The sequence below is a fragment of the Gracilinanus agilis genome, chromosome 3 (assembly GCF_016433145.1).
Source record: "Gracilinanus agilis isolate LMUSP501 chromosome 3, AgileGrace, whole genome shotgun sequence".
NCBI classification, from domain to species: domain Eukaryota; kingdom Metazoa; phylum Chordata; class Mammalia; order Didelphimorphia; family Didelphidae; genus Gracilinanus; species Gracilinanus agilis.
The window spans coordinates 308,018,633-308,040,453 of NC_058132.1; the positions used below are offsets into that span (position 1 = coordinate 308,018,633).

The 21,821-nt window shown below is 38.2% G+C and overlaps 1 protein-coding gene across 2 annotated transcripts in view; it reads right to left on the bottom strand.

Moving 5' to 3' along the window:
* The window catches only part of C3H2orf76 (chromosome 3 C2orf76 homolog), a 96,266-nt gene that overhangs the window by 42,546 nt on the left and 31,899 nt on the right, over window positions 1-21,821 (bottom strand). For both annotated transcript variants that reach the window (XM_044666633.1, XM_044666632.1), the window contains exon 3: window positions 11,199-11,249. In XM_044666633.1, the coding sequence (XP_044522568.1) occupies window positions 11,199-11,249 (51 nt within the window). The remainder of the gene's footprint in view (window positions 1-11,198; window positions 11,250-21,821) is intronic.

A 21,821-nucleotide genomic window follows, 5' to 3' on the forward strand; every position in this document is an offset into this window, starting at 1 on the left:
GAGGGAAGGAAGGAAGGAAGGAAGGAAGGAAGGAAGGAAGGAAGGAAGGAAGGAAGGAAGGAAGGAAGGAAGGAAGGAAGAAAGGAGCATCATTATCATTTTATGTCTTAGAGCACCATTGCTAACCTCTATAAGAATTCAGATATATAAAAAAGTACTAACCTCTACCTTGTGATTTATCAACATAGTATCTTGCCACCTCACAGCAGCCAATCTGCCTACTTTCATGCTCCCCCCGTGTAATGCAATTACAGTTAAATCAAAGCAACATTGCTTTTCTTGCTCAGGAGCATAACCTTTCATTCTCTTCTAAACCCTTTACAATTTGGTTTCTGACCTCACAATTCCAACAAACCTGCACTCTCCAAAGTTACCAATGATTTCTAAAATGCCAAATCCATTGGCCTTTCCTCCACAGTCTTAAACAGTGATGATCTCTCTCTTCTTTGATATTCTCTTCTCCATAGGTTGTTAGGACACTACTGTCTCCTGATTTTCCTCCCACCTCTCTGACTGCTCCTTTTTCCCTTTGTTGGATCTTCATCCAAATTATGCCCTCTAAACATCAGAGTTCTGGGTCCTCTTCTCTTCTTCTATACTCCTTTACTTGGTGATCTCATCAGCTACCATGGATTCAATTAGCATCTCCATGCTGATGATTCTCAAAAGCTCCTATCTGCTGATCTCTGATCTTGCATCTCCAACTGACTTCCAAACATCTTGAACTGGTTATGCAGTAGGTATCTTAAAATCAACATGTCCAAAACAGAACTCATGATTTTTCTCCCTGACTCCTCCCCACTTCTGATCTTCCCCATTACTGCAGAGGGCGAAACCAACCTCCCACTCCTCGGCCTCACAACCCAAATGTTATCCTTGAGTCATCACAATCTGTCAGCCCCCATATCTAACCTGTTGCTTAAGCCTGTCAATTTCACCTTTGCAGTAACTCTCAAAAATGCCCCTTTCTCTCCTCTGACACTGCCACCACTCTGGTGTGGGTTCTCATCACTTCACACCTGGAAAACTGAAACAGTCTGCTGGTGGATCTGCATGCCTCAAGTCTCTCTCTGCTTCAATCCATCCTTAATTCAGCTACCAAAGTGATTTTCCTAAAGCACAGTTCCAAATGTCACCCCCTACTCAATAAACTCTAGTAGCTCCCAATTGCCTCTAGAATCAAACACAAAATGCTCCACTTGCTATTCAAAGCCCTTCAGAGTCTATCCCCACTCCTACTTTTCTAGTCTTCATATATAGTATTCCCAGTCAAATACTCTTTGATACAGTAACACTGGCCTTCTGGAAGTTCCACAAACAAAAGACATTCCATCTCACACCTTTGGGCATTTTCTTTGGCTACCTCCCATCCATGAAAATCTCTCTATTCTGTAGTGCATATCAACCCTGCAAAGCCTTACTGGAGAGTTTATAACAGTTGGAAAAGGGTTTAGAATCCTGAGGTTAGTCAGTTGACCCGGGGGACTTGATGAGAGTAGAAGGGTCAACTGAGCTCTGTTCTTTAGACTGAAAACCTGGCCTATATTCTGCAGCTTTTCTCTTGAAATCTGTTAGCTTAACTATTTCCTTTAGATCTCCCTAACCTCCCTTATTCCCAATCATCATTTTCCCTTCCTAAATTTCTTGGGGTTTGAAAGGAGGGTGGATCTGAGGGTTAGCTTTCAAACTTGGTAGACATAGTTTCCCTGTAGTCAAATAGGGCTTACCCTTGTTACAAATTATCTCCTAAATCATTGTATCCAACTTTCCTAATCCTATAGGCTACAAAATCCTTTGGGGGTGAGTTAGGCAGGTCCTATCTCAGTCTCACATTCCTGTCTCCCTCTCCAACTTCCTGAAGCTTTCCCTAGGCGGCTGTTATAGTTACCTTGTACCCTTCCATCCCTTCCAATCAATCCTAAAATCAATAAACCCAGTTTGTCAAGTATTCAAACCTTTGGCTAATTCATTAGTTGATTGATAAGAGAGAGGGAGAAGGGGAGAAAGGAATAACATTGTTCCTGGGTCGTGAAGGGAATTGGAGGTGTCCATTTTGGAAGAAGTACAATCTTAATACTTACTCTGAACTATTCCTTTGTGAACCTGAGAAACTGACTAGCAGCCCTCTAGTCAGTTTCAAGCCATTCTTGGCTGGCCTTAACCTTTGTCTGTAGAAGTGTCCTTCCTTCTTAAAGGGCTCAGTCTGTTTCCCTTTAGTGTCTCTGTCTCAAACCTGCATCCCAGTCTATGTCTCTCAAGCTGAAGCTATCTGCCCTTGCAACTCTTTTTACCCCCATGTTTATATTCTCTAAAATCAGTCGTTCCCTTACTTCTCCTACCACCTCAATCTACCACCTTCACCATTGTATCTTCATTATCTATTTACTGCCTTAGGGATCCACAAAACCCTATCCACAGTGCCTTATCTCTATTCACACTACCTTCAGTCCCTTACCAGCCTTATCCCCATTGCAACCTTACCTTGCCTTAATCTCCTTATTACCTATAGCCTATTCCCATATTACAACCACCTTATTACCCCACTGCCTAAATTCCCCTTATAGATCACTGCCTAAATTCCCTTATTACAATTCTTATCTCTGCCTCCTGGCTTCCCCAGTTTCCTTTAAGTCCCAACTACAATATCATCTTTTATGGGAAGCCTTTCCCACCCCTCTTGGACATATAGCCTTCCCTCTGTTAATTACTTCCTATTCATTCTGTAATATGGCCTGTTTGTATATATTTGTTCTCATGCTTTCTAACCCCTCCCCCTTAGATGGTGAGTTTCTTGATGGCAAGGATTATCCTTTGCCTCTTCTTGGATTCCCAATACTTAGCACAGTGATTGGCACATAGTAGATGATTAATAAATGCTTACTGACTATGGAAAAGTTCATGTAGGAAGGATTGCAAAATCCTTCTGGCTTCTGCAGGAAAATGTTGTAGGAAAAGAAGCTGGGGAAGAGACAGACCAAATAAGAAGAAGACTTAGAGGGGTTTGGACTAGTGGGGAAAGCCAGAAGTTGAAATGGGACAAAGGAAATTTCACAAAACTTAGAAGACATTGAAGAAAATTTAATAACACCTCCAAGCCCAATTGCTGGTCCAAATTCCATTTCTGAATTGTTGAAGAAGCAACATCAAGGGGAATATAAAAGGATTAAGGAGAAAAGTGGATTGGGGGATGAAAACTGAAGATGTATACTTAAGAAAGGAAGTTATCATTTCTAAAAAGTATTATTGGAGACAGCTAGGTAGCACATCAGGAGTCAGAAAGATTTGGCTTCAAATTTGGTCTCAGACACTGCCTAGCTCTATGACCCTGAGCAAGTTACTTGACCCCAGTTGCCTAGCCCTTACTGCTCCTCTGCCTTAGAATGAATACTGAGATAGAAGTTAAGTTTCAAAAAAAAGATAACATTCATAAAAAGTTTTACTATATATTTGGACTTGACATAAAAGCACCAAAACATAATTTCAAAAACAAGACTATCTCAACCATTATAAAGAGAGCAGGGACAAATATGCAGTGACTTGCATTAAGTATGTGATGTTTATATTTCTGCCATATCTAGGTGACTCTTATCTGTGTACCAAGTGTAGGCTGATCTTACTGAAGAAGAAAACAAAGGCACTAATGGCAGCGGGGATGTTGGGCCCCTGCTAGCCTCAGTGATAGCATGTGGGCCAAGCTGGAAGTAGGATTGGTAGACATGGAGATGAGGGGGAGCAGAAAGCAATTCCCTTGGCTTCCCTTGGCTGGGTCCTGGGCTACCTACACTATGGTCTAAGGGTAGATGATGTGAGGTGGTGGCAGAGATTTGACCCATGTAGCACATGCTGATTCCTGTTTCTTCTGCAAGACACCTGGTTGCTTTAGTTAGACTGGCTTGCCTGTCCCACTGCTGACAGTGGCTAGTAACTGGTGATGGAAGTGGGGGAGGAGGGTCCCTTCTTCACAAGGTTTGTCAAAGGAAAAAGAGAGCCACCAGAGGTTTTTAACCAGAGGAGTAACATGGTCAGACCAGTGTCTCATTGCATAAACTGTTTGGAGGATGAATTAGAGAGGATAGAGACTGAATGTAAGGAAGTCAGTTATGTAGATATTGCTATAGCCCTGGTGAGAGGTGATAAGGGCCTAAACTCCTGATGGCAAACCTATGACACGTGTGTCAGCACTGACACGCATAGCCATTTTCAATGACACGGGGCCGCATGCAGAGGATGAAACATTTGCTGTAGGGTAGTGCAGACGCTCTGTGCCAGAGGTCTGTAGGCTAAAACAATTGTCACTAAGCAGGTAAGTTAAATAATTAGTTTTTGGTTTATTAAATACAGTTATATATTACAATTATACATTTTTGTTACTTAAACTATAAATATCACGAAATTATGTGTTGTTTTTTTTCTTGAAGTGACACACCACCCGAGTTATGCTTGGTTTTCTGGTGAATTTTGACACACCAAGCTCAAAAGGTTGCCCATCAACCTAAACAAATGTATTGGCCAAGTGGGTAGAAAGAATGAAAGAGAAGTGAGAAAAGCTGTAAAGACAGAACCAACAAGACTTGTGAGAGAAGTTAAAAATGACTGAGAATAAGAACTTGGATGAATGGAAGGATAGCAATATGCTAACTAGAAATAGAGAAGTTAGAGGATGGGGAAAAGATGGTAAATACCATTTAAGACATGATGAGTTTGAGAATCCTAAAGGACAATCAGTTCAAATTGCCCCCTAGGCAGTCAGTGAAGCAGAATGAAGACTCAGAAGAGACCAAGCCTGGATACAGATAACTAATAGAGATCACTAAGAAAGAGGACAACAGATCATAAGATTCAGAGAAGAGGGTCCAGGAGAGTCTTGGAATAAGCCATAGGTAGAGAGCATGACATAGATGATAATGTAGCAACAGAGACTAAAAAGTATCAGTTGGACAGAAAGAAGGAGAATTAAAATGATAATAGGAAAGCCCAGAGAGGAGAGAGTATACAAGAAGAAAAATGGTCAATGGAGCAAGAGAGGCAGCTTGGTGACCCAGAAAATATAGTTGAGCCTGATGTCAAAAAGACTTATGTTCAAATCTGGTCTCAGGTACTGGACCTATATTAACCCCCCAGGCAGACTGTTTAACTGATCTATGCCTCAGTTCCTCAAATAAAAAGTGGGGATTATAACAGCACCTAACTTGCATGGTTGTTGGAAAGATTAAATGAAATATTTGCAAACCACTTCCCCCAACCAAAAGATGTTGAGAAGAACATAGACTGAAAAAGAGCCAATGACCTTAGTAATTAATGGATTATTGGGACTTCTGAAAGAGCACTTTCTATCCTCTAAAGCGGGGAAACAGTCTGTAAGGGATTGGTTGAGAAGTGAATGTGAGAAGAAATGAAGGCAATGAGAAGCTGAAGTTCCCTGGACAGAAAGTGCTGTCCAGGGAACTTCAGCTTCTCATTGCCTTTCCTCATCTGTAAGGGGGCTGAATTAAATGATCGAATTAAATGATCACTGATGTCTTTTCCAGTCCTCAATCTATAGTCCCTTGATCTTAAATGTAAACAGCTTTTCCTAAGAGTTTGACAGAAAAAGACAGGAGAAGATGCGGGAATAACAGTGTAAAGGGGATTGTAGGTTAAGTGAAGATTTTAAGGATAGGGGGAACATGGGCAGGAACTAGTAGATAGAGATTAAAAGAGAAGAGGGATAACTGTGCGGGCAATCAGCTGGAATACATATGAGAGAATGAGGATAGTCAAATTTGGCTGGAACATAAAAGTACATGAAGGGCAGAAATAAAGGGGGAAAATGAATATATAAATATAAAATGAAACTGACATTCTTAGAAATGTTCAACATGCTGATTTCTGGACCATACATAGAGGATTTCTACTTAGAGAGAAGGTTGGGACAACACATTAGTAAACAGTGACAGATACACACTTGGAAAAATAGATCCTCAATAACATATTTCAATGCACAAAAGAAAACCAAAAAATGCAGAAGGGAGTAGACATAAGCAAATGCAGCAGGTGTATTACTACCTTGTCAAATTTAATATGTATATATGCTTCTTAAAAAGCAAATTACAAAACAGTAATTCAGCTTCCTATACAGGCCTCTTTTTCTTTTTTCTATACTGAAATGCTTGTTTACTGATGATTAATTTAATAATAAAAAAAGAAAATTTTTAAAAGATGTAAAGCCAGAAAACAAAGTACACAGAGGTAGGAGTAAGGCCTACAAAGGACAAGATGACAGGAAAAAGAGAAGAAATGAAGAAGGGAAGGTCATTAGTGCCCAATACTGCCAAGAGGTCACATAGAAGAAAGTCATTAAATTTATCAAATGAGTAGCTATTAGTGACCTTGGAAAGAGCTACTAATGAAAAACATCATACAATACATTTTAAAGTTAAACAAAAACAATTAGAGTTTGTTTTTTGTTGGGGGAAGGGGGTGCGTGCCTATAACTTTCTTTCCTATTACGGGAAACTTCCTATTGAAGAAACTTCCCCAACCAATGGAGAACAAGGGTTGTTCTGCAACATATAATTGTAAAGCTGCCTAGAGCACTGACATGTTCATTGATTTGTCCAGGCTTATAGAGTTAGTATGTCAAAGATGAGATACATATTTATAGTTATCTGCTATTTTGAATTATCCATTTCCCACTAAGAGAACACACTAAATCTCCTCTTTTTGTGGCATTCTGAATAAACTGGCATGCATTTTCTGATAAGGAGTGTTCAAAAGCTGTTTGGAATCCAATTCTCAGTTTACGAATCCCAAAAGTTTGACTTGACAACATTTATACATTCTATTGATTTGCTAGTGTTTCATTTTCTTTCTTTCTTTTTTTTTTTAAAATGCTTACCTTCTGTCTTAGTAACAACTTTAAGACTAAAGGGAAAGGGCTAGGCAAAGGAGGTTAAGAGATTTGTCCAGGGTCATGCAGCTAGGAAGTGTCTGAGGCTACATTTGAACCCAGGTCCTCCTGACTCCAGGCCCAGCTCTCTATCCACTGTTGCCACGAGGCTGCCCCTTTGCTAATGTTTCTTTAAGTAGTTTCTTTAAATAGTAATAACTATTTTTCTAATGTCCTAGTATATTTTGTAACACCATAATGGAAGGCTCATTTGTTTACTTTTTAAAAAAAAAACTCTTTGAGCACACAATCTCACCAGAAATTTTTAGCCAACAGACGTTGTATGAGATGGGAAAGGGAGGAAGAAGAAACAGTTAACAGCAGAACTAGTTATAAAATCATTGCAACACTGTTTTCATCTTTGTAATTTGTTTTTTCCCCTTTGTTCTTTCTCTTAAAAGCATTCTTTTTTTTTTAAACCTTGACCTTCTGTCTTAGAATCAATTGGTTCCAAGGCAGAAGAGTGGTAAGGACTAGGCAATGGGGGTTAAGTGACTTGCCCGAGGTCACACAGTGTTATATTGAATCTCTGGGAGCTTGAAGTTCACCTTTGATTGACAGATAAGTCAGTTGGATGGAATGTTCCCAGGGAGGCATGGGAGAGGCAGGAGGGGCAGTTGAGAACCCTGAGAGAAGTTCTGGGTCTTTGACCTGTGCTGAGGCTGGAGATCAGTGGATCCTGGTCTTGGAGTGAGAGGGTGCAAACATCTCTCTGCAAACTCTTCCTGTACTTCATATACCGTTTCAACCTGTACTTGACCACCACCTTGGTGTCTACTGCCCTAGATATTAGGAGTTTCATCATCTAGATATCTAGGTTTCCCAGGGCCCGGGAGGGATCTGGGAAATGGGCAGGAGACGAAGATGAGGGTGGAAAGAGTGGACATAATTCAACTGTCAAGGCTGAAGATCTACAGAAGAAGAAGCTGAAGATTTCCCAGCAGTTTACCTACTCTGGTTTAGCCCTGGCCAGGCTGAACTAGAGGGAAGCCAACACTGATTCTTCATTTGCCAGCAGTTGAGTTTCAATAGTAATAAGTTTAATAGTGTTTCCCATTACCTCAGTCCTTTACCCTTACCCTTCTTATTAATATATAAAGTTTAAAGTACCTTCCTAAATCAGTTTCAAAGCTTGTTTGGGAAGGGAGACAACACAGTCAGAATATCGTCCTTATCCTAGCTGAAGAGCCCAAATCAATATATCAATTAACCCCAGGTGGGTCCTAAAGGGATAAACCTCTTTTGACCTGAAGGATCCTGCTTGGGCAACTGTTATAAGGAGAAGTGTCATCTTATTCCTCTCTGTACATCATTTCAAGTACCTCAAATAGATACAAGAGACCTCCCATAATTATAATAACAGCTAGGAAGTATCTGAGTCCATATTTGAACCTAGGTCTTTCCATCTCTGGACCTAGAACTCAATCCCTGAGTCACCTAGCTGCAGCTCCTACCCCCTCACCTCCCCGGCCCCCCATCCCATGTGAGTTTGGTCTGAATCTTTTCTTTTCTAAATCCCTTATCATTCATCTTAGAATTGATACTAAGTACTGGTGCCAAGCCAGAAGAGCAGTAAAGGCTAGGTAATTGGGCTTAAGTGGCTTGCCTAGGGTCACACAGCTAGGAAATGAATGAGGCTAGATTTGAACCCAAAACATCCCATCTCCAGGCCTCTTTATCCACTGAGCCACCTATTATTATTAGAATGCCTCTCTTAAAGGCATTCTTAATATTATGAATAACAAAATACATAGGATCTATGTTGCTTTTTCTCTCCTTTCTGGAAAGTTAACTCCTGTTGTAATAGGGGATAGGGTAGGTAGGTGATAATTTAGTTGTAATAAGGGAATAAGGCAAGTGGATGGGGTTTGTGAGTCCCTAAGTCAGTAGGTGGGGAAAGGAGGGTACAATGATGGAGGTAATAAATTGAGGTGGTAAGAGGTGTAAGGGAATGACTGAGTTTTGGAAATATAAAACACTGAAGTATAAAGTAGCAAAGGGAGAGGATTAGGTAATTGGGCAGGCAGCTACAGCAGGGAGACACAGACTGGTTTTGAGACAGAGGACACTGAAGGGAAACAGACTGAGCCCTCTGGGTAGGAAGGGCACTTCTACAGACAAAAGGTCAGGGCCAGCCAGAAATAGCTTGAAACTGACTAGAGGGTTTTCTAGTCAGTTTCTCAGGTTCACAAAGAAAGAGTCCAGAGGAATTATAGAGATCACCACTTCCTCCAAGATGGATACCTCCAACTCCCCTCAGGAACCAGAGAGAAATTATTCCTTTCTCTCTCTTTATCCCTCTTTTATCATTCAACCAATGATTTAGCCAAAGGTTTGATTAAATGACAACAGGGTTTATTAGTTTCAGGGTTGATTGTAAAGGACAGAGGGATACTAGGTATCTCTAACAATCGCCTAGGGAGAAGCTTCAGGTGGGGGAGGGACACAGGAATGTGAGACTGAGACAGGACCAGCCTCACTCCTCTCAGAGGTTTTGTTGCCTTTAAGGTTTGGAAAGTTGCACACAATGATTCAGGAGATAATTTGTATCAAGGGTAAGCCATACTAGACTATGGGGAAACTAAGTCTACAAAATTTGAATGCTATCACCCAGATCCACCCTTCTCCCAAAAACCCACAGGAAATTCAGTAAGGGAAATGATTGGGATAGGGAAGGTCAGGGAGATCCAGAGGAATTAGCTAAGCTACAAATCTTAAGAGAAAAACTGCAGAATCAAGGCCAGGTTTTCAGCCCAAAGACTGAGCTCAGTTGACCCTCCTACTCTGACCAAGTCTCCAGGATCAACTGCCTCTAGTCAGGGTTCTAAACCCTTTTCAACTGTCAGAAATTCTGCAGTAAGGCTTTGCAGGGTTGATTTGCACCTTTTGCACCACACTTACCAAAAATCTAAATTTACTTTTCTAAATTTCTCAATGTCTAATTGAGAATTTCATAATTACAAATATATTGCATATATTTGTATTATATTGTATTGTATATATTATATATTATTATATTGTATATATTATACATATTATTAACATAATATTCTACTTCCCAAGTGACAATAAATACTTAATTATAACATCTGAAAACTGAGAGTTAAAGATTCCCTCCTGAGCAAAAAGCAACAGATTTTAGATATGCATTCATCTGATTGGGGCATTTTCAATAGTCTATCACAATGCTACTGTTGTGTACATTTTTCATCACCTTAAAATAAATGATGAGGTGAGTAAAGCAAAATATTTAGGGTATTTTAGCCCCAAAGTAATATTTATCATAGTGGGCCTTTCAAGAAATCACTTTATTCAAAATTTATTAAAACTATGTATATAGTATTTCTGAACTTTAAAAAATATGAGAAAGGGAAGCTATATGTGACAAGTATAATTTGAAATATCTCTGCAATTGATTCAGGTTTAATACTGTATTTCAGACTATTTTATTTTGAAAGCCACATTTAAGAAGTTTCATATTTACCTTAACCATGCTTTTCACTTCATTCTCTGATTTAATATTTATTATGTAAATTCTTTAAGAACATAAATCTAAGGATTTTCCACTCACTGCCTTCACCTCTTGCTTGACTACCCCTTGTGACCTCACAATTAGTCTCTAGATATTAAAATGCATAAGCACGGAGAGAACTGTGATTTCAAAGTATTTGGGGTCATAAGTTGCTCTATACCAAATGGGAACAAAGTTAAAAGTCACTCCAAAATGATTTAAAGTCATAAAAAATTAATATTCTCAAATGGCTCCACCAAATAAGAGAAATATTTGTTATACGCATCATAACCTTCAATTGAATACTCAAAATTTATGAACTGTAGCACCCTACAACTTGATAAATCTTTCCTATTTATATTAGTCTATACCTGGACGTGAAATCTAAATCCTTCTTCTACTTCTAAACACCAATTTATTATATCAAGCCCAATAGATAAACATCCTCAATTTTATTTAAAAATATAAAACTATTAGGCAACCTCTTCTTAAATAACTTTGCTTTTCTAATCACTTTTTAAAAGAAATTAATTCTAGCTTTTCCCCATATACTATTTTTATAAAGTATTCTATTCAGAAATACCTGAAATTTTACTATTCAACATTTCAACTAGGGTATACATATATTGATATATACTTCCCCTTGGTTCTATTTACAAATATTAACTTGACATTTGTACAATATACATTTTAATCAGTTCAACATAAACTATCATTAAAATTAAGTTTGCATTTTCAAGAATAAGAAAATTCACATACCATACTTATAATTCTTGAATGGGGGTGGGAGGCCTGCCCTTAAAGGTACATCTATAAGAGAAAAAGATGAAAGGAAAAAACTTTTAAAAATACATTATTAGTCACTGAAAAGTTTTTAAACAACCAAAATCAATGCAGATAGAATAAAAAACACAAACTTGATGAAAAATATTTTTGTATTAAATATCTCTAATAAGATTCTGATATCCCAAGAGATATAGATAATTAACACAAATATATAAAACTAAAAGCCATTTCCCAATGGATAAGTGGTTAAAGTATAGAAGCAGCTCTCAAAGAATTATAAACTCTCAATAATTACGTTAAAGATTCTTCTAAATCACTAATAAGAAAAATAATTTTTAAAAACTCTCTCTGGTGTAACCATGGGAAATTTTTCTAAAAAATAAAATGAAAAAAAAAAACCTCTCTCTGAAGTTATACATCACATTTAGCATTGACAAATATGACAGAAGACGGAGATTGTTAGCATTAGAGAGATTAGGAAAAGACAGTTGGTAGAGTTATTAATTAGTCCAACTTGTTATGAACAGGAGGGGTTAGGGTCCTATTGTTCTGTAAGTCAGAGAAGTGTTGTTGTTAGCTAAGATATGAGAGCAGAGGTTTGCTTCCCACTCCTGCCTATCAAACTTCACTGAAAGTGTTAGAATTCTAAGACAGACCTCAAGCCTTTAGTTATAGCTCCTAGAAATCTGTTGGCTTAAAGGTAACTAGGAAGTAGGTCTTGACTTCCTGGACATTAACAATATTTATTGATTTAGCACCAGCTTGATTTAGATGTAATTGGATCAATTAAGCTAATTACCACGATCTGACTATGATTATCTAAAGGATGTTGTCTTCAAAAGGTAAGATGTCAACTCTTGAATAAGACTAATTGAGGCTTGAAGATCAACTAGGTTTGTTTGGGTAACTTGGTAGAAAGGCAAAACTGGGAGATGGGAGAGAGGGAAGTAAGTGAACCTTAATTAATCTTGCCTAATAATAAATGTTATGCTAATATCTAAATGTAAAGTTATCCTAGGCGCAGAGATCAAGGGATTTTGAGAGTCTCCCTTGACTCTGAAACTGGTATGGATTTGTTGATGCTGAGCCCAGGGAACTATAGAAGTCTCCCTGGGTCAGAGGCTGTTGTTGATTCTTGATGGTTTGATAAGATGATCTTATCTGATAAATAAAGCGCAGTGGCCTTATCAATATTAACAATGTAGTTTAACCCTGCCTGCCTGCCTGCCTATATCAAACTCCTTCCTCCCGGGGCCCAGACAGCAAACACCCTCCTGCCTCCCAACCCAAAGAAGAAGTAGGGTTGAGGGGTCTGTGCACTTCAATTTATGCTCCTTTCTCACCTGTCAGATTGGCACATGCCCAGGGCTGCTTTGCCAGGTTCTGTGTTCTAAAGGGGCAAACATATTTTTGCACCTACAGAAAATGGCTGACACTTTCTATACATTACAAACTGTGGTGGAAACAACATCCTCACCCCACTATGCTCCCTGCAAGTTAGGTTATTTTTTTCCTTTAAAAGCAAAGAAACCGGGGCAGCTAGGTAGCTCAGTGGATTAAGAGTCAGGCCTAGAGATGGGAGGTCCTAGGTTCAAATCCGGCTTCAGACACTTCTCAGCTGTGTGACCCTGGGCAAGTCACTTGACCCCCATTGCCCATCCTTACCACTCTTCTACCTATGAGCCAATACACAGAAGTTAAGGGTTAAAAAAAATAAAAATTTTAAAAAAAATTTTAAAAAAAAGCAAAGAAACCATCTTCAATCCCTAACTGGTCCAAGAGACTGAAGGATCAAGCTACTGGCACCACTTTCTAGTTGTCTGATAACAAAATAGTCACAGGAATTTCAGGGGCTCACTAATGTTTAGTTGAAATGGGTTACTCAGACCCAGGGAAGATTCATTCAGTTGAACCAGCGTGGTTGTTGGTTGTGCATAATATTCTACTTCCCAACTGACAATAAATACTTGATTACAACATGTCTAAAAACTGAGAATTGAAGATTTCCTCCTGAGCAAAAAGCAACAGATTTTAGATATGCATTCATCTTGTTATATATTCTTCTCCTCTTGAGAAGTAAATGGCAAACTACTCCAGTATCTTTGCCAAGAAAACCTTTTCAAAAGGGATCATGAAGAGTTGGATAAGACTCTGAACAAGAAAATGTTGATATCTTTGTCATAGGTAATGGACCTCTTTAGTTTTCCTCTGTGTGTCTTTAGAGATTAAAATAGTCATAGAGCAAGAAAATGTCTGAGGCTTGATTTGAACTCATATCTTCCCGACTCCAGACCCAGAACTCTGTGTCACCTAGCTGTCTCTGATACATATACACCAAGATTTATTTGCTTCTATAAATAGTACTAAAGGATTGTAATTTTCTTGGAATGTTATGATTCTGAGGTCTTGTCTATTTAAGGATTTAGGAATCATAAATACAAATTGATGAAGTCTGTGCTAGAAAGAGATGGATAGAGTTGGGCTGCTATGTAGGAAATAGAATGTTAATAGTTACTGTCATGTAGTATGAGCTATAGTACAGACTTAACAAATGCTTGTTGACTGATTAATAATAGATAGAAACCTCCCTACCTGTGAGTGAAGCAATTAGCCCAAGCAGTACATTAAAAATTTATAATGGACATTACATGTAGCACATTAGTTTACAGAAGACTTATGTCTCTCATCTGAGCCTCATAACCAACCCTATGAAGTGAGTTCAAGGAGATAAGGTATGGAAAATATCTGTGATTTCAATAGTATAAGCAACTCTAGCAGACTGCTGGTAAAAGTTTAACAATTGACAGAAAAATAAAATATATATACAACATTTAAAAAAAGATTGGGGCAGCTAGGAGGCTCTCAAATCATTGATTGAAAGCCAGACCTAGAGATGGGAGGACCTGGTTGGAATCTGGCCTCAGACACTTCCTAGCTGTGTGACCTGAGCAAGTCACTTAACCCCCATTGCCTAGCCTTTACCATTCTTCTGCCTTGGAACCAATACACAGTCTTGATTCCAAGAGGGAAGGTAAGGATTTAAAAAAAAAATTAAGTACTCTAAGAAATAAACACCAATTTTTGAATTCTGATTTTGCTATCCATTGAACTGGTTATTCCTCAGCTTTCTGTCATTTGAAAATCTGATGCATGAGCCAGAAGAACATTGTACAGAGACAGATACACTGGTAAAATTGAAAGTAATGGACTTCTTTCTATACTAGCAGCAATGCAATGATCCAGGACAATTATTAGGGACTTATGGAAAAGAACACTTCCCACATCCAGAGGAAGAACTACAGGAGTAGAAACAAAGAAGAAAAACAACTGCTTGAACACATGGGTTGATGCAAACATGATTTGGGATGTAGACTCTAAAATACCACCCCAGTGCTATCAATCATATGGAAATAGGTCTTGATAGTGTGTTATTTAAAATCACTTGGGATATTTGGAACTACATTTCCCGTGGTCCAACGGGTTTCCTAGGTTTCCTGTTTTGGATTATGTATTCAAGGTGAAGGATGGCTTTAAATAGGGGGAAGTGACTTTGAACTTCCTCTTGAGCTACCAGGGCGTGCGAAGATACGAAAGGTAAAAATGGCTGAGGCAGGAGTTTGAATACAGGCTTGTGGTCTAATGATTTTTATCTCTATCAGCATGGCTTTTATTAAAATACTATTCTCCCTTTTAACATCTGCCTTAATCATTTTTAATAACAAAAATAGATAACACATGTTAAAACCAGTGGAAATATGTGTTGGCTATTGGGTGGGGGGGTAAGAGTAAGAACATGAATCATGTAACCATGGAAAAATTTTCGAAAAAATAAAAATTCAAAGTCATAGAGAAAAAAAAAGAAAATCTGATGAATTTCACTTTCATATTTATTGAATTTGTTACTAAAAATGGTTTAACAGAACAATATTTGGATAATAATCCGCCCACTACATGCCATTTATGAGACTTGCCTCCAAACTGTAATCTAGCCTTTAAAAACAGTCATTCACCTAGAGATGGGAGGTTCAAATCTGGCCTCAGACACTTCCCAGCTGTGAGAACCTGGGCAAGTCACTTGACCCCCATTGCCTAGCCCTTATCACTCTTCTGCCTTGGAACCCACTGGTTCCAAGCTGGAAGGTAAAGGTTTAAAAAAAATAAAATAAAGCAGTCATTCAATATGAAGGAGAGGGGCCTAGCAGTATCAGATCTTAAATTGTACTATAAAACAGTGGTCATCAAAACAATATGGTACTGGTTAAGAGGCAGAAGGGAGGATCAGTGGAATAGACTTGGGGTAAGTGACCTCAGCAAGACAGTCTATAATAAACCCAAAGGTCCCAGCTTTGGGGCTAAAAATCCACTATTTGAAAAAAACTGCTGAGAAAATTGGAAAACAGTATGGGAGAGATTAGGTTTAGATCCGCATCTCACACCCTACACCAAAATAAACTCAGAATGGGTGAATGACTTGAATATACAGAAGGAAACTATAAGTAAATTAGATGAACACAGAATTGTATACCTTTGTATACACAGATCCTTGGGAAAGGAAAGATTTCAAGACCAAGCAAGAGTTAGAAAAAATTACAAAATGTAAAATAAATAATTTTGATTACATTAAATTAAATTTGTACAAATAAATCCAATGCAACCAAAATTAGAAGGAAAGCAACAAATTGAGAAAAATCTTTATAACAAAAAGCTCTGACAAAGGTCTAATTACTCAAATTTATAAAGAGCTAAATCAATTGTACAAATAATCAAGCCATTCCCCAATTGATAAATGGGCAAGGGACATGAAAAGGCAATTTTCAGATAAAGAAATTAAAACTATGAATAAGTACATGAAAAAGTGTTCTAAATCTCTTATAATTAGAGAAATGCAAATCAAAACAACTCTGAGGTACCACTTCACACCTAGCAGATTATCTAACATGACAGCAAGGTATGATAATGAAATTAAATCTGCCCTGCCTATCTTTAGATTTAATCACCAAAGGTGAGAATATCCCCACTTAATTCACAAGTTGGGAGGTTTGTGACCCACATGTGTTAGAGTGAGTGACTTAGGAGTGCCTTCTGGGCAGTCCTAAGAAAAGTGTCTGTTGTGATTGGACACGTAAACTAAGAGGACGGCACAGGAAGTGACACAAAAGAAGCCCCTTTAAAAGAGTGACAACTTCCTATAGCTCTCTTCTTGTTTGTGACTTGGACCTGGAGGAACGCTGGACCTGGGACCCTGAGACCTTGGTGAGACTATTCTTAAATCTTTCCCTTAGAACTACACGTGGTGAGTGAAGAAGTCTGACTATCTTAGCCTCCGAAGGGGCCCTTGATTGGGAGAAGCTAAAGTTGTGACTAACCCCCTTGTTAATTGACTTTTAGGCTCTCCAGCTGGGTCTCTGGAGCCCTGACTAAGTAAAGCCTAGACTTGAATACAAATCTTGTTCGTTAAGTTAGATCTCTTACTCTAGCCTCTTCTCATCTCTCTACTTCCACTCTCTCCTATATTTTGTAAATAAATGATTAAAATCATTTTAGGAATTGGTATTCATTCAGTTCCTTGGTGACCACACCTTTAAATATAACATACCCAGTCAAAAAAACTTCTTACAAAGGGAAAGTAATAAATGTTGGAAGGAATGTGGCAAAATTGGGACATTAATGCCTTGCTGGTGGAGTTGTAAAATGATCCAACCATTCTGGAGGGCAATTTGGAACTATGCCCAAATGGCTTTAAAAAACTGCCTACCCTTTGATCTAGCCATACCACTGCTGGGTTTATATCCCAAAGAGATAATAAGGAAAAAGACTTATACAAAAATATTTATAGTCACACTCTTTGTGGTGGCAAAACATTGGAAAACGAGGGGATAGATGCCCTTCAATTGGAGAATGGCTAAACAAATTGTAGTATCTGTTGGTGATAGAATACTATTGTGCTCAAAGGAATAATGAACTGGAGGAATTCCATGTGAACTTGAACAACCTCCAGGAATTGATGCAGAGAGAAAGGAGCAGAACCAGGAAAACCTTATACAGAGACTGATACACTGTGGCACAATCGAATATAATGAACTTCTCTACTAGCAGCAATGCAATGATCCAGGACATTTCTGAAGGCCTTATGAGAAAGAACGCTATCCACATCCAGAGAAAGAATTGTGGGGGCAAAAACATAGAAGAAAAACAACTGCTTGATCACATGGGTGATGAGGATATGATTGGGGATATAGACTCTAAACAATCATCCTAGTGCAAATATCAATAATATGAAAATGGGTCTTGATCAATGACACATGTAAAACCCAATGGAATTGTGCGTTGGCTATGGAAGGGAAGTGGGAGGAGGGGAGGGAAAGAACATGAGCCAAGTAACCATGGAAAATTTTTCTTAATTAATCAATTAAAAAAAAGAAAAGGAAAAAAATAAAAACAGTCATTCAGCCAACTATGAATCCACCACATTTTACTACTTTTCCTATCACATTTTTCCATTTTTTTTGAGGTTAGCATAACTATAAAATGCTTTGTTGAAGTCAAAATACACTACAGCTACAACAATACCTTTGCTTAACCTATCAAGAACTGGGGAAAAGGAAATGAAGTTACTCTTCTCACATCATGATTCAGTCTAGATTTTTGTTTGTGAACAGCAAATGTCTACTATCCTATAGGCTTGTGGAATTAACTCTTTGCCCTTCTGAAAAATGGGACAACAGAGCCAACATCTTTCAATAACTTTCCCTTTTTGAAAATTTCTAAATTATTACTTAAAGCATTTCATCAATCACATTTATAAATTATTTCAGTACCTTGAGTAGATGCCCCTTGGAAGATGAATAAGAAAATAATGAGGTCAGAGCAATAATTGCAGGGATAGAGACTCAGAATAAAAGTCAGAGAGGGGGAAGGGGATATTAAGGAGGAAAGGTAATTGAGAGAGATGGGAACTTCAGAGTGCAAGAAGATATAGGAATAGGAACTGAAGATATATTCTACCAGGACTGGCTCCTCAGCCGCTCCTTTTCTTTTCCTTAATTTGGTCTTAAATATTGGCCAGTTTGCTTCCTTTTCCATTACTACCCTCTGTTACTTTCAAACACAGTTGCTTTCTTCTTTCAATGTACAACACACAAGCTTTCCTATCCCACTTCAGGTATTAATTCTACCATATTCTCTTCTATTGCTTCAGAGAAATATGTAGCCAGGCTTGGTTTAAGGTAATTAAGAAAAGATAACTCAAAAAATGAATATTTAAAATATTAAAGCTAAAAAATATTTTAAAAACTGGATTAAAAACCAGAATGGAGCTTTTCTTGAATGAAAAACAAAATTAACAAGTCATCTTCAAAGAGAATTTTGGTTTTTAAAAAAGGTACTTCCTCTTCTTTTCCTTCACAATGCATCTAATTTTCCTTCTTCGTGTAAAGGAGATATCAAACTGTGAAATCTTATTTATAAGACTTACCCTCAAGAAGCTTACATTCTAATGAAGGATGCCACATGCATAATTTTGTGTGTTTGTGAATGTATATGAAGTAAATATATATGACATATACAAATTAAATACAAAGTAATCTTGGAGGAGAAGGAACTAGCATATGGGGATCTGTCCCTGAAAAGGCCTCTCATAAGAGGCATCACAAGCTAAGTCTTGAAGGAAACCCTGGATTTCAAGAGGAGAAGAAGCATCCTAGCCCAGAGGACAGTCAGTGCAAAGGCACCGGGATGAGAGAAGAACATTGTGGAGTAGGAACTATAAGCAGGCAAGTGGGGTTAGACTACAGCGGACACACAGAAGAGTCAGGTAAAAGTAGACAGGACAGCTAAGAAGGGGACAGATTGTAAACAGCTTTAACTATCATGCAGAGAATTTATGGTAGAGGTGATATGGAGAAACAAGTTTAATGAACAGGAAATGGATATAGTAATAATAATAGCAGTTAGGCACTGCTCTAAATACTTTACAACTCTTATATCATTTGATCCTGTTATAAATATAGCCTGATGTTATGAAGAGCTGAAGCTGAATTGTGTAATGTGATAATTAGATTAAATCTACACTCCCCATCTTTAGATTTAATCACCAAAGGTGAAAACGTCTCCATTTTTGGGTGGTCTGTAACCTACATGTGCTAGAGTAACACATCAGAATTTACTAACTGCCTCATGGGCAGTCCTAAGAAAAGTGTCTGTTGTGATTGGACACGTAAACTAAGAGGAGGCCACAGGAAATGACGCAAAAGAGGCCCCTTTAAAAAGAGACCTCAGTCAGCTGGGCTCAGGCTTCTGGTTTGTGAAGGGGACCTGAGGGAGCTCTGCTGGTTCGTGACTGGGACATTCCATGTGGTGAGTTTAAGACTGAATCTTCCTAAACTTCTCTTAGCAAACTTCCCTTTTAATAGAGACTTTGTGGCTGAAGCTTTTGCTTCATTCACCTCTGGGGCCCTCTGGCCCTCCGGGTTTCCGGGCCTCTGAGTCTCTGGCCTTGGGATCAAGGCCAGATTTCTCTCGGCTAAGGGTTAATTAGATCTACCTGGATTAACTAGGAGATCAGAGCAAATTACCTACTGTGTTAAGATTCTTATTTCCTTATTTCTTCTTCCTCTTCTCAATTGTAAATAAATTTCCATAAAAGTCAATTTTGATTTGAGGTTATTCCTTAATTGGGGATTTTTCCCCAGGTGACCAATCTTTTAATATTTACCCAATAAAACCCCTTTTCCCCCATTACAGTAGGTAATACCTAAGTATAACACTTAAATTGTGATAGTGAAACACAAAGGGCCCACAAAATGTTGGTAATGAATCTGCTAAACTGAACTTCAGAATAAGTGTCCCAGACTGGTCAGCTAAAATGAAGAATCTGTGGTTGGAATTATACAAACACTTCTAACTGAAAAATCTGGCCCAGTAAGGGATAATGCTAGAGTCTGAATGTGCATTAGATCTTGTTTGACTGATATTACTCTCCTTTCCCTTAAATCTCCCAGGATATGCTCACTAAGCCTTACGACAAAGCTGACACAAGTTTAGGTAAGTTTCAAAGATTTAATGTTACTAGGTTTAGGAGGGGTGCAGGGTATTAATTGAGGAAGGAGGGAAACAGGAGATTCCTAATCTAAGCTAATGATGAAAGATGGTACTTGAAGAAGTGATCAGGCTTGTCAATAATCAATTGCTGGCAGCCAGCTGCCAGCCTGGCAGGGTCAGACAGAGTTCAACCAAAATCAGGTTGTTTAGCTAAGAGATGTTGTTGCTTGCTGTTGGAGTATGAATCAGGAACAAATTGTTTGGTATAAAGGTATCACAGGATCTGAGACTATAAGTTGGTTAATGTAGGTTGCTGGCAATTCAAGTTGACCTAAGGCCTATCCAAACCAAACCAACCTCCAACTCCCAATCTCAGTCTCCAGATTGAGATCCAATTTCCAGTTCAAATCCTCCTTATATACCTGTGCATCAACTGAATTGGCACCTGACAGCCCCTGACTCATTCAGTTCATTCCATGTTCTAAATAGCTAACTGTCCATCATTTTGCTTTCCATATTACTTTTGCAAAATGTCATTACCATCCTCACAATGACTCTGGCAGGTGGCTGCTACTATTATTACCATATTATAGTTGAGAATACAGACACAAAGAGGTTACATGATTTGTCCTAGGTCACAAAGCAAGTTAAGTGTCTGTGGCTACATTTGATCTCAGGTTTTCATATCTCCAGGCCCAGCACTACCTCACCACCATCAATGAGCAATCAAAAGAATGAGGGTGCCCTTGACTATAATAGGGAAGTTCAGAGTTTTAAGTTTGGTGGTACAATTGTGAAAAATTTAAATATCAAAGGCATAGCAGGTATTTAATTCAAGAAGAAGTAGGGAGCCCAGACTGAAACTTTCTGAGCATGGTATGAAGTAGTCCAAGCTATGTTTTATGAATATCAATGGGGGAGGGATGTTGTGAGGGCAAATAAAGAGTGGAGGATGACTGTAAAGTGAAAGTGCCTAAAATCTCTTCCAGTTCTAAATCTTTTGACCTTCAAAAATAGTTCCCAACTTATATTCTAAAAGTTTATGGTGTGTCAATTATTTGGAACTTCAGATCTATTTTATCATAGAAAAAAATATTAATAGCATTTGGAGTACAGCGATCCCACACCTATTGTGGAAGTTATGTTCCAGAGACCCCCATGATAGATGAAAATCTGTGAAGTAGCAGCATTATATTTATTTTATTATTTATATATATTTTAAGGCTTAGAAACTCCTCCCACTCTCCTATAAACCTTTCCCATACTCTTTTAAACACTAATCCAATCAACACCCAGGATACAGAACATAGAGCTTTGATGGGTCCACAGCAATATAGAGAAAACTCCTTGATACAGAATTTTATATATATATATGTATATGTATATATATATATATATATTTTTTTTAAACCCACAATACAGTGAAGCCATAATAAGTGAACTGCAATGTAGCGAGAGATGACGGTATTAGAGTTCTGCTACATTAATAGGCCTGAGAACATCATCACCATTTGTAACACTGTTTCTTATGAGAAATGTGTTCTACAACATTGGGTA